The following is a 14,149-nucleotide window of genomic DNA, read 5'->3' as shown; positions in this document are numbered from 1 at the left end:
CATTCGTTCTCAAACTTTAAAAGTTCATGGACTCACCTTGGGGACTTAGTAAAACACAGTTGGACCACCACCCACCCCTCCCGCCTTCAGTGTTTGAGTCAGTAGGGCTGGATGAGGTCTGGGACTGCCTTTCTAACAAGTTCCCAGGTGATGCTGACCTAGGGACCATACTTTGAGAATTGCTGGCCTCGATAAGCCCCTAAAATAAAATACAAGGGAAAGTTACTGCGAATTAGTTGGGTTTATAATGGTAATACTAAAAGTACCATTGATTGAGTGCTTAGAATGTCAGCTGTTGCTAAGAGCTCACAAGGTTAGGTACACAACACTACCATCACTTTCCAGATACAGAACTAAGGCTTCTAGAGATTGTTTCTTAAACGCCACAGCTCCTGAGCTCATTTCCTAAATAACAGGTCTCCATCCCAAGTCTAACGCCAAAGCCTGAATTCTTCATCATGCTCTGATGCCCAAAACAGTTCAAAGATTAAGATCCCTTTTCCACCTTGTTAAACCCATGACCACTCGGGCTCCACGATGGTCCAGCGAAAAACGCGAACCCAGGTACCAGGTCACTCCTGGAGATTGCGCTAGGAACCGGGGCGGAAGGGGCGGAACTTCAGCTGCGGAAGGGGCGGGCTTAACTCTGCAGGAAGTCCGGTATCGTTGATGGCTCTATTGCCCAAGAGCCAGTAGCCGAGGTCCCCACTCTTCCCTGGTCCTGATTCCGGCCCCACACCCGACTCGGCACAATCCGGTTGAGGCTGTGGCGGCGACTGCGCCTGCCGCCATGCACGACGCCTTCGAGCCGGTGCCGATCCTAGAAAAGCTGCCTCTGCAGATCGACTGTCTGGCTGCCTGGGGTGAGACGAGGGGCCAGGTGGGGTCAGCGCGGGAGCGGCTGAGACCTTTCACGAGGCTAGGGAAGTGGACGGCCTCTGGCTGTGTGGACTCTGGTCGGGTGTCCTCCAAAAGGGGCCTAGGATGAGGGGAGGCAGAGCACTGTTGACAGCGAGGGCGGTGGAGCTGTTTGGGCGATCTCCGGGGATCCAGGCATTTTAGGGATGTTCACCTGCCCTTGCTCTCGGTAGGGAGTTGGGGGTGGAACTTTGCTTATTAACTACTCAGTTTGGGCTCATTTCTGTTCCCAATAAGTCTTTAGTTTAGGTAACAAAGTTCCACAGAAGTTCTCAGACTGCTAGGGACTTGAACTTGTCCAGACAGTTGTTTTCCAGGTGAAAGACAGCACAGTTTTGCTTTTTGTTTGCTTGTTTTGCATTGAACAAGTTAGCAGCTATGTCTTTTCCCCCTTAATGGCCACTCATCACTTACTTCTAACTACTGTAGCTAACTTGTTACTCTCCACTTTTAATCTAGCCAAGTGGTTGATTGTCTCATAATCAAAATGCCCAAGTTACCTGACTCCTATAAGTAGAAGAGGGTCATTTCAGGCTGTCAGGAAACCTAACCCATAAAACGTTGCATGATCCACTTGGGATTGGCCAGTACAGAAAGCAAGATCAGGTGACTCTGTTCTAGAATACAAATGGTTTCTGAAATAAACCTTGACTCCTGTGAACATTATGCTCCTATCCACGAGTGTTTGTGTGTCTGATAACCAAACACCAAACAGAAGTAATTTCAGTCTTTCCTGTTAATGTCCAGGTCCTAGAAATCAAGGTGGCTCAGAACCTTAATCAGATCTTATACTGAGCTGAGTATCATGATGGGCTTGGTGGAATCTTGGTGGTAGCTGGCATTCTATTCATTGTCATGGACAGTGCCACTCAGTCAGAATTCTTCACATCCTTTTCAGTAAGGTACCTTCACTACATATCTTATTAATGTGTGCGCACTCCCCCTCCACCCCCACCACTCTCCCCCAGCTGCCATGGACCTCTTTTTTCAATTTTATTTTGTTGAAATATAGTTGATTTACACTGTTGTGTTAATTTCTACTGTATAGCAAATGATTCAGTTTTACATATATTATACATTATTTTTCATCTTCTTTTCTGTTATGGTTTTCACAAGATACTGAATATAGGCCCCTGTGCTATACAGTAACATTGTGGTTGTTTAGCTCTGGGACTTTTTAAAGTCACACCTCCACAGCAGTCTGCCCTAGGGTTAAGGAGAGAATCCTACTTCCTCCAGGTATCTCAAGAAAACTTCCACTTTTCTGTCATTAAATGCTCTCAGTAAAAATTTAAAATAAGTAGAGGAGAAAAAAAAAAGAAATTGAAAAAATGAAAGATCTGACACTCAGCACAAAGGGGATCACTCCCCTGTTTATTCGTCAAGTGTGTATTAAGTGCCTGCATGGGCCAGTCTCTCTGCTAAAAAGAGGAACCCAAAGATGAGTAAGAAACAGTGCCTGTGCTCCTGGGACACACAGTGGCAGACAAAGAAATGTGAACAGATTACAATACAAGATAAATGATAACAGAGACTTATGCTGCCTAATATGTGATCATGGAGGGAAGGCTAATCCACTCAGCCTCGGACATATGTTTCTGAAAAGGATGGATGCAGCCGCGTGCCACACTCCACTTAGCTTGTCAGAATCCTTGACCCTGATACCCTGTGGGACTAGTAGTCCACATATTTCAGGCTCTTTCACCAACTGCAGTTTGTTACCATAAAGATTTTCTGTACCTGTGCTTTCCAGAAACAGCTTTTGAAATGGTAGGTAGCTTTTGGCCTGTCTAAACTCCAGCAAAACAGGAGAAACACCTGTTGCTTACAAGATTGCTGCACTAGGTATTGGACTATGAGAGGCCATTTACTGCCTTGTGCCTCAAAACTACTTTATTTTCAGGCTTTAGCTGCAGTAAATATTGCTGTTTCTAGTTTTTACCCCTTCTGTCTACATTGTGACCTTAGGTGGAAAGTTCATCCAGGAACCTCCAGGCTTCTGTAGGGCCAGACAGTATTTGAGCTGGATGATGTCATAGAGCCACCATAATCCCATCTTCTGGGACATGGGAGTGAGGAAGATACTGATGGTGATGAGGAGGAGGACTTCTCCTGAAACTCCAGAGTTGTAGAATCCAGCTGCCTCTTCAGCATCTGCATTTGGATATCTGGTCGCATGGCCAAAACAGTTCCTGATTTCAAAACGTGCCCATCCCCCTGTATCCCATTATCTCTGCAAACAGAAATGGCATTTCTGTTTACCCATTTGGCTAAATCTCAAAGCCTTGGAATTATCCTTGACTTCTCTTAATCTCTTATACACCACATCCAATCCATCAGCAAATCTTATCTGTTCCACCTCCTGAAAAAATCTACAATCCAGTCGCTTCTCTCCATCTCTACTGTTCACTGCTGTTGATGAAGGCACCAGTCTCTCCCATCTGAATGACTGTAATAGTCTTCTGACTCATCACCCTGGGTTTGCCATTGTGCCATTTGCAGTCTTTTATCCACATAGAGGTAGAGAGATCCTTTGAAAACGTCATCTATTTGCATCTCTCCTCTGCTCAAAACCCTCCAGTAGCTTCACATCACAATTGGAATAAGTTCCAAAGTCCTTAACATGACTGGCAACACCTGTCATGAGCAGGCCTCTAGTTATGTTCCTGGTTTTTCCCTGTGGTCTTATCCCTTGCTCCTCTCTGCTACTAGTTACATGGTTGTTCTTGTTCCATGAACACACAAAGCATGTAACTATCTCAGGGCCTTTGCACTTGCTGCTTCCTCTGCCTGACAGTCTCTTGTCCTAGATATACGGCTCATTCCTCATTTTGTTTGCTGAGATATCACATAAATCAGCAAGACCTTCCCGAGCTATTTTGTATAAAAGAAAATGCCGCATCCACCAATGTGCTACTGTTTTACTCAGCCTTATCTTCTTATCATAGAAGCCTCTTACTGCTATTTTATGTTATTATTGTCTCTGTCATTCCATATTAGAGTATAAGTTCCTTCAGAGCAACAACTTCGTTTTGTACATAGGTTTATTTACTGTGCCTAGAAGAGTTCCTGACTCATAATGGATACTTATTAAATATTTGTTTAATTGACTAATAGTAAGGGCCTTCATTGTTGAGTACTTAGATGTAGTAAGCATTTATGCAATAATAACAACTCCATTTTCCAGAGGAAGAACCTGAAAATTTAAGTAGTTTTTCCAAGGTAAATCCAGTAAATCATATCTGATTCTAGAGCTTGGTTCTCAAACTTTGATGTATATTCAGAGCCTATAAAGAAATGTAGGTATGTGTGTGTGTATCTGTATGTGTGTATACCAAATCATTTTTATTTGTTTTCCAAAGAAAATGGAAAAATAAGTTAAGAATGATTAAAATGGTTACTTACAGCAGAAGGAAGAGAACAAGGTGAAGTGGACAGAATGGATTTCTCATAGTTTTAGCTTTGGAACTAGGTTAATTTCTCATATAATGAAAAAATTTTTAAATGCAAATTTCAGGGCACCACTGCAGAATCACTGCATCAGAATCTCTGGGAGCTGGGCTCAGGACTGGGCATTTTTAATAAGTCCAGGTGATTCTGACACAGCGAATCAGGGGCTGCTGCTTTGAGAAACACTGTTCTTTGCCCTGTGACTCAAAGAAGGGAAGTGACCACTACCCTGTTCATCTCTGTATTCCCTGCCATGTTCAGCAGTGGGGGTTTATCACATACATTTGGACTGAGGGCACTGTTGGATCGGAGAAGGCAATGGCGCCCCACTCCAGTACTCTTGCCTGGAAAATCCCATGGACGGAGGAGCCTGGTAGGCTGCGGTCCCTGGGGTCGCAAAGAGTAGGACACAACTGAGCGACTTCACTTTCACTTTTCACTTTCGTGCATTGGAGAAGGAAATGGCAACCCGCTCCAGTGTTCTTGCCTGGAGAATCCCAGGGACGGGGCAGCCTGGTGGGCTGCTGTCTATGGGGTCGTACAGAGTCGGACACGACTGAAGCGACTTAGCAGCAGCAGCAGCAGCACTGTTGGATGGAGCTTCACTAGGGTAATTGTGAGCTAGAGGGCTTCACCTTCCCTCCCAGGAGGAATGGTGTCTGTGATCCTGTGGCTCAGGATTAGGCCATTGGGAGTTTTCTAGGGCTGACTCTCCTTTGTTTTTGCCTGTGTTGCCTGTTTGTATAGTGTGTTCCACTTTCTGACGTGCAGTGTTGAGTCCCAGAAGAGACTGTCCACCTACCCCATGCTCTGCCTGCCCTGCAGGCTTTTCATGTTCAGTGTTTTACACGCACAGCTATGTTGTCTGGTGACATAGAGCATGCGTGGGTTGGTCCTCTGGTCACCTGAGCCTGGGTTGGTCCTCTGGCCTTGGGTTGGTTCAGGTTCTGGCCACCTGAACCCCCGTTGACTTCTGTAACCAAATCAGGCCTCGTCAGAGCTCTATGCCATTGTTATGTCTGGATGATGCACTCGTTTTCCTTGACTTTGAGTATTAGAAATGAATATGTGTGTGGTGCTTTTACTAGTTAAAAGAAAGCTGTTTCAATACGTTGCATGTATGATCAGTGCATTTTCGTCAGCATCTCCAGAGGAATAATTGAGAAGGGTCAAATAAAATTTCAATTAAAAAATTTTTTAAGAAGTTTTTTCTTTTAATATTTATTTATTTCATTTGGCTGCATTGGGTCTTAGTTGCTGCATGTGGGATTCCCGTTGCAGCTCTCAGGCTTCAAGGCATGTGGGGTCCTAGTTCCTCATCCAGGGATCAAAGCCTTGTCCTCTGCCTTGCAAAGCGAATTCTTAACCACTGGACCACCAAGGAAGTCCCTCAATTAAAATTTTTTTTAAATTTTTCAATAAATTTATTTGATTCCATTTTATCACCAGTAGAGTAGACATTTGATAGAAATGTCTATTGGCAAATAAACATTTCAATACAAATGGAAAGCACACCCTTGGAAACCATGCTTAGGAGTTTGGCTTCATATTTTGGCAGTCCAGCTTCATGAGGATTTTTTAAACCCCGGTCTGACAGCATTGGAGATGTGCTTTAAGGTCACAGACAGCACATGGAAGGACACACAGCATGAGACCGGCCGAGGGGTCCCTGGGGACTCTGGGAGACGGCTGCTGCCAGGTCCCTTGTAGAGGTAAAGTTGATAGGCCTTGCAGACCTGGGTAGTTGATGAACCTGTTGAAAGAGGTAAAGAAAAACGGACACTGGCAGGTGCTTGGGGGTCACAGTGGAGAGGATGGGGAAGATGGTGAACATTATGTTGCCCTTTTTGCTGTAGGTTTTTGTGTGTAAGTAAATTTTTAAAAAATTCTGTTTTATTTGTATTTGAAATATTAGTGGGTGTCCTGAAAATCAACTTTAATATTATCAATTGCTCGGTACAGTGATATCTATTAATATAAGTAAAGTTCTAAACATAATACATTTTTCGAAGCAAGCCTTGTGAACGGCACTCTTTTTCCCCGTGTTCTGCTCTGACATACGTCACCAGCGTTCCACTGGAACTAGTGCTATTTCTCGTTTCCACTTATGTCATTGAGAGCACACTATCTTACTTTCTGTGTCCTGCCTTTACTTTAAAACCTAAAAGAGGACAGAGTCATTATCTTTTTCTGGAAGACTAAGGACATCAACCTGGAGTGGCTCCAGACCTGTTTTATAAACATAACCGTACCTTTCAGATAGCCTGTGGCTAACACCCATTGTTTTGAGATGAGATGCCTTAATAAGTGCATCATAACATGTGCTTCATATCAGGGCTTCCCTGATAGCTCAGTTGGTGAAGAATCTGCCTGCAAATCTCCCTGGTTTGATTCCTGGGTCGGGAAGATCCCCTGGAGAAGGGATAGACTACCCACTCCAGTGTTCTTGGACTTTTCTTGTGGCTCAGCTGGTAAAGAGTCTGCCTGCAATGTGGGAGACCTGGGTTCGATTCCTGGGTTGGGAAGATCCCCTGGAGAAGGGAAAGGCTACCCACTCCAGTACTCTGGCCTGGAAAATCCCGTGGACAGTCCATGGGGTCGCAAAGAGTTGGACACGACTGAGCAACTTTCACTTTCAGCATATGGCTAAGGGTAAGACAAATTGGGGTTGGGATCCTGTCTCTGCTACACATGTCTTACTAAATGTGTGACTCTGGACAAGTTACTTATTCCCTAGACCTCAACTTCCTCATCTATAAAATAGAGATTTAAGTTAAGGACATACTGGAACTTCCCTGGCGGTCCAGTGGTTAAGACTCCATGCTTCTACTGCAGGGGGAACCAGTTCCCTGGTTGGGGAACTAAGATCCCACATGTAGTATGGCCAAAAGTTCTTTTAAAAAAGAAAAAGGCATACTTCAAAGGATAGTTGTTATAACATGTGATAAGTGCTTAGCATTTCCAGGAATACAATGCATCCTCAGTAAAGTTTGTCTATGCAATTATCCAATACAAAGGATCTAGAAGTTTATGAAGGGAATGAGTGACCTTTATGTTACAACATCAAAAAGCCAAGGAAATATCTGTACATGCTTAGTTTAGGTTAATTATTTAATATAAATCTATCAGGGTAATTATTTAAGTCCTTTCAGAACCTTTTGACTTTTAGCCAAGACCAGTGTCTCCCAAAATGCTATCTCTAGACAAACATTATAAGCATTGCCTGGGGACTTATTAGAAATGCAGATCCCCAGGCCCACTTCCAGACTTACTGAATCAGAAACTGAGGGCAAGGGCTACTAATCTATTTTAATAAATCCTCAAATAATTCTGATGCACATCAGAATTTAAGAACCAGTAACCAAGACCATCTTTTCTTTCTTTTTTTTTTTTTTTAAGTAAGAGCTTTATTGAGATATAATTCATATACCATACAACTCACCTATTTAAAGTGTACAATTTGGTGGTTGTCAGTACATTCACAGAGTTGTGCAAATATCACCACAGTCAGTTTCAAAACGTTTTTGTAACCCTGAAAAGAAATCCCATTTCTTTTTCCCCAAGCCCACTAGCCCCATTCTTCTTAAGCCCACCAGCTCTAGGCAACCACTAATCTTACTGTCTCTCTATTTGCCTATCCTGGACATTTCATGTAATATAATAGAAGCATGCAATATGTAGCCTTTTTTGTCTAGCTTCTTTCATTTAGTATGATACTGTCAGATCCATCCGCTTTGTAGCATATGTCACCACTTCATTTCTTTTAATGACTGGAATATTCCATTGAATGGATATGCCACATTTTGTTTATCCACCCATCCATTGGTGGATACTTAGGCTGTTTCCACCTTTTGGCTATTGTGAATAACACTGCTGTGAACACCTATGAACAGTTTTTTGTGGGAACATATGTTTTCATTTCTAAGATGTGTATACCCATGGGTTTTGGAATTGCTGGGTCATACAGTAACTCTGTGTTTAGTCTTGTATGAAACTGTGAGATTGTTTTCCATAGGGCTGCAATTTTATTTTCCTGTGAACAATGTATGAACATTCTAGTTTCTTCACATCTTTGTCACACTTGATACTGTCTGTTAGACCATCTTTTGAGATAGTTAGTCCTATAAGCTTCATGTGCTGTGGCACAGGGAAACATACCTCGTCTTATGTTTATGCTACCCATTTGATGATTTTATAAACTTCTATCATATTTTTAGTCGGTTTCATTTTGAAACAATGAAGCTGGCGGCATTTTTCATTCTCTGATATGTCTCACCTACTTCAATAAATATTGTTTTCAATTATTCAATTCTCAAACATTTCTTGAATATAAACATTTCTTAGTTTTGCAAAACACATATTATCAAAGCCAAGTCATTTTCTCAACCTTTTGATTTCTGATTGTAAGCCCCAACTAAGGAAACAGGGTCTTATTAAAGCTGATGGTCCTTTTGTTTTTCAGAGGAATGGCTGCTTGTTGGAACAAAACAAGGTCATCTTCTTCTCTATAGGATTCGGAAAGACGTTGGTAAGTGGCAACTTTTCAGAACCAAGTAGCAAGTGGCTTACTACTCAAGTTTTAAAAAAAAAAATGGTAGTCAACTGGTATACAGCTGTGAAATCAGTGATTACTGGACCATTAAAAAGGTGAGTGGGGGTTGGTGGTAGCACAGTGGAAGAGCGGGGAGTGGGGAGAAACTTGTGAGACTCTCAAGGGTTTTCTCTTTTTTTCAGACTATGTTCCCATATCACCTTCTGGGAGGTGGGGCTGGATGTGTTTTCCCTCCTCACTTGTTGGAGAATCAGGCCAGAAATAAGAAATATTACAGGAATAGAATTCTTGTGTAAATGGTGTGATAGAAAGGGAAGAAAAGTTAGGAGCTATTGATTTTAAAGATCGTGTTAAACTTCTGCGGGGCGGGCTAGGGCAGAGAGGACCTGGGTTTGAGTCAGGCTTTACTTCTCTGACATGTGACTCTGAGTAGGCCCTTTCCACGGTCAGTTTCCTCTTCTATAAAGTATCTCACAAAATTGCTGGGGTTGGATGCAAGGACTTGGAAAACTAAAACTTTAATCGAATATTTCTGTCAGTAAAAATGTAGAAAGTGAAAGTCGCTCAGTCGTGTCCAACTCTTTGCGACCCCATGGACTATACAGTCCACGGAATTCTCCAGGCCAGAATACTGGAATGGGTAGCCTTTCCCTTCTCCAGGGGATCTTCCCAACCCAGAAATTGAATCAGGGTCCCCTGAACTGCAGGCAGAATCTTTTACCAACTGAGCTATCAGGGAAGCCTCTAAAAGTATTTGAAGTTTATTCTGTTAGAGTGCCCTCTAGTGGGGAAAAAGTACCTCACTCCCTTTTCCTAATTTTATTTCTGTTCTCTTTGTAGAAAATTGATGTTTGTATATTATACCCTGGAGATACATACTATAGGAATAAGCTGTTAAGGCCAGAGTAGGTTGAACCATATAAAATTGTCATTATTTGGCTATATTAGAAGAAACAATTTCATGGCTTTCAACCTGGTATATAACTTTCCATAGTAAATAGCTTACTGTAAGAGTAGAAATAGAGCATTCTCTTTGGAGCTTGTAACAAGGGTAACATTGGGAAAAAAGAGCATCTTACCAGGTGTAAGGGAGGAAAGAATTCTTTTTTACTCTTACCCATCTTAGGTTGACTGGATGAGGAGCTGTAAATCAGAGAAGCACCAAGACAAAGGAAGAGGACTTTGAGTTTCTAGAGTGGCAAATTATGGGAAGGCAAATATATGGGGAAACTAGCTGGAGATAAATTTGTTGTGTAGATTGCTCTGGTGTAGTCTCTGGGCTGATAAGGGTCTAGAGTTGTCTCTAAATTAAATGTTGCCCTTGGTAGAGAGGAGAGAGAAGGGACCTTTGTAAATTTATGTCTTGCTCTTTGGCAGATGGGGGAGGGTAGAGAACTTTTCTTGTATCTGCTGCACCTCAGTTACCTTCAGCTGAAAATAATCTTTGTGTCAGAGAAGCATATGTCAGGGTGGTATGTTCTGCTTCCCTTCACTGGTATAATAGAGAAGGAGGATGGTAGTCAAGTTCAGTGGTGGGGTAGGAAAGGAAACCAGAAGATCAAAATAGGCTTTACAGTAAGTCCCCTACACATGAACGAGTTCTATTCCAAGAGCACGTTCGTAAGTCCTGTTTGTTTGTAAGACCAACAAAGTTAGCCTGGGTACCCAACTAACACAATCGGAGGGCACAGGCTGCAACTTCAACACAACCTGACGTTGATGCAACGCACATTTGCATCTTTGAAAGTTCACAACCTGAATGTTCGTATGTAGGAGACTTACTATATTTCATTTCTAAGTTTTTTAACTTTAAATCAATAGTCTGCCAACTTGTTCCCAAAAAAAGGACTAAATGTTACCCCAAAACTGGGTTCGCCTCTTGGTGGGTGTTGAGCAAAAAGACACAAGCAAGCAAGAGAGTGGAAGAAGGAAGGATTTATTACTTGTTGCAACTAAGGAGAACACTGGAGATCTTTCCCAAAGCAGCGTGTCCCCAAGCAGCAAAATTGGAAAAGTTTTTTTAAATTAAGGGACTTGGGTAGTTGAGAGTTGAAGCTTTAGTTGAGTGAAGTCAAGAGGGTCTGAAAAGATCAATATCATTATCCTTTTGTGGGGGTGGGGGGTGGGGGGGTGGGTAGTGGGGACAGGTGTTAAATTCTGCAAAATCTCGAGAAAGTAGGCTAATCTTTACCACTGAAACAGAACTGGGAGTCTTGATACCTGCTTTGTTGTCTTTGCTGTTGTGACTTCTCTTGCCTGATAAAGGTTTGTTCTTTTGTTCCCTTAAGACCATTATTACTGAGACCTGGCAGGGACAAGCACTGTGGTCAGGCTTACATTACACAATGGCTTAGAGGAAGAAAAATGGCTTCTTTTATGTCAAGAAAACCATGACTGATTCTCTTTCTCTGGGAGCCCCTATCTTATCTACTTACAGAAATAGTAAATATTTGGGGCTTTTCAGGTCATAAGGTCTCTGTCATGATTATTCTGCTACTGGAGCAAAAGAGCATGGATGTGGCTGTGTGCCAGCAAAGCTTTATTTATAGAAACATATGGAGGACTGGGTTTGACCCCCAGACAGTACTTTGTTGGCCCTTGCTTTACATTTTTCAAAGCCAGAATATTTGTACTCTGTGATATCAACCCAGTCTATAATTTAAAAATTAAACCTGCCTTTGATTTTATTCAACATTAAGCAACTCTGTTTTGACCCTTTACTGTGGGCTCAGATGATGTACAAGGCAGGGAGATAAGAGAATCTAATATTCTTATCCCAAAAGATAATCACTTCTTTGTGCCATCATTCTGATAAAGTAACTTGTTTACTATATCATTTCTGTATAAGTGATGAGGAATTGAAAACTGGACTCTAAAAGTAAACTTTTCAACATAGTATAGGCTCACACTGGTAATGTTAATGTTAATCTGACTTGGAACCCTGGTGGTGATTGTTCCTTCCCCAATTCATAATGTAACCCTTGACAGGTTAGTTACTTTTCCTCAGTTTCCCCACAGGTCACTGGGATAGCAATATTAACTTACCTTACTTAGGAAATCAATCTCTAATTAGAAGCCTCACTTCTCTATATACCGTTAGAGAACAGCTCAGTTCTAAGCCACTTCTGTTCTGTTTATCAGCCAGAAATAGAGCTGGGCCTCTATGAATCATCCATGGAACTAGCTGCGTTTCTACATTTGAGATATTCCAAACTAAAACCACTAGTTGGCATTTTTTGGGAGTTCCAGTCCTTTATATCTCAGCACAGAAGGAATTCAGCGAGAAGCACAGGGATAGATAGGGAGTGATTTATTAGAATAGGACGCCTGTGAGACTTACAAGCGGGTGGGCAAGAGGGTGCTGTACCTCAAGAACTTAGTGGGCTACAGTTTTCTAATCAAAGGAAAAGTGGGGAGAGGGGAAAAAGCCACCTTCTTCCTCATTCTTGAGCAGATTTCACACTTCCGTCATCCGCTCTTCCTCCACGCCAGGTCGGGGAGTTTTCTTGTCCTACGTGGTCAAACTGGAACTATCATGGTGCAATAGAAGGGAACAAAATAGGCAATAACATATGCTAAAAATGGCAACATATCTGAGGTTTCAATATAATGTCACTTTTTCCTCATATTTTTGTTTGTAGTATGTGCAGAGAAGTGTGACCTAGGAATCATTAATTCATTGAGCTCACTGGACAAGATGTGTGTCTCATGCACCATTGTTTTATTGTTTGGAGGCATGTTTCCTGTTTCTCTTGGGTGATTTTGTGGTTCCCAGGTGGTGCTAGTGGTAAAAAACCCGCCTGCAGATGCAGGAGACATGAGACCATGGTTTGATCCCTGGGTCAGAAAGATCCCCTGGAGGAGGACATTGCAACCCATTCCAATATTCTTGCCTGGAAAATCCCTTGGACAGAGGAGCCTGGCAGGCTACAGTCATGGGGTTGCAAAGAGTTGGACATGACTGAGGCGGCTTAACACGCACGTGCTTAAACAAACCTGCTTTCTTGCATGGTCTTTAATTTACACGGGGGTCTCCCATACTTTTTTCTTTACTCACAGTCCCCTACTGGGATTAACTATTGAATTACCTAGTTTGTCCCTTTACTCTCTCCCTATCAAAACCTTGATAAGTTTTCAACTAGACTCTTTCTGAGGAAAGGGACAGAGTGGGTAATAAGATTTCCTGGAAAGACTGGGATGAACGGGACTTGGACTCCAATCTGATCTGAGCCATCCCCATCCTGTGAGTTCACAAACATCTCTCGGCTTCAGTCTACTCAGAAACTTCAGTCTACTGGTATCTTAAACAGAGGCTTTAGATTACTTCTCATCTAAGGTCTTAACAATTTTATGTTTACTTCAGTGATGCTTCACCCTAGAGCAGTAGTTTGCAAAGTTTGGTCTTGTGAAGGAAAAATGTTATGTGCCATAACAGTGAACAAAGGATGTGTGACCCTCAAGCCATCAGCAACTGCAGCCTCAAACTGTGCACCCTGAGGGGATCCAGAAGGGAGAAAAACAGTATATGTGTTTGCATGCTCAATCGCTTCAGTTGTATCATTTCTGACTCTTTGCAACCCCTTGGACTGTAGCCCGCCAGGCTCCTCTGTCTATGGGATTCTCCATGCAAGAATACTAGAGTGGGTTGCCATGCCCTCCTCCAGGGTGTCTTCCAAACCCAGGGATCGAACCCACGTCTCATATGTCTCCTGCATCGGCAGGTGAGTTCTTTACCACTAGCACCACTTGGAAAGCCTGAAAAACAGTGTACTGGCCCTAAATGGTTAAGGTGTGTATCAGAGGAATGATTTCAGTGAGTCCAGACACTTGGAGAAGGCAATGGCACCCCACTCCAGTACTCTTGCCTGAAAAATCCCATGGATGGAGGAGCCTGGTAGGCTGTAGTCCTTGGGGTTGCTAAGGGTCGGACATGACCGAGCAGCTTCACTTTCACTTTTCACTTTCATTCATTTGAGAAGGAAATGGCAACCCACTCCAGTGTTCTTGCCTGGAGAATCCCAGGGACGGGGGAGCCTGGTGGGCTGCTGTCTGTGGGGTCGCACAGAGTCGGACACGACTGTAGCGACTTAGCAGCAGTAGCAGGAGACTCTTGTATCTTCCCATACTTAGAAAAGCACTAAATTTGAGAAGTCTGGTTTTCTTAAATAGCAGTTCTTTTGATGTTTGACCACCTGGTTTTGTTTTGTTTTCGGTCTGAACTCCTATATA

General features: G+C 42.7%; 1 protein-coding gene across 2 annotated transcripts in view; it reads left to right on the top strand.

Moving 5' to 3' along the window:
* The first annotated feature begins 645 nt into the window (after positions 1 to 645).
* VPS39 (VPS39 subunit of HOPS complex) overlaps positions 646 to 14,149 on the top strand; it is a 45,428-nt gene continuing 31,924 nt past the window's right edge. The window contains exons 1-2 of one of the 2 annotated variants that reach the window (XR_008699161.1): positions 646 to 863; positions 8,831 to 8,896. Coding sequence is in view for 1 of the 2 variants with exons in the window: in XM_055537471.1 (XP_055393446.1) it covers positions 791 to 863; positions 8,831 to 8,896 (139 nt within the window). In the remaining variant the exon portion in view is untranslated. The remainder of the gene's footprint in view (positions 864 to 8,830; positions 8,897 to 14,149) is intronic. The other variant, XM_055537471.1, reaches the window with a different exon arrangement.

Source organism: Bubalus kerabau, chromosome 10 (genome assembly GCF_029407905.1).
Source record: "Bubalus kerabau isolate K-KA32 ecotype Philippines breed swamp buffalo chromosome 10, PCC_UOA_SB_1v2, whole genome shotgun sequence".
Taxonomy (NCBI): domain Eukaryota; kingdom Metazoa; phylum Chordata; class Mammalia; order Artiodactyla; family Bovidae; genus Bubalus; species Bubalus kerabau.
Note: the sequence above shows the minus strand (reverse complement) of the source record. Positions and strands in the feature narration are given on the sequence as shown.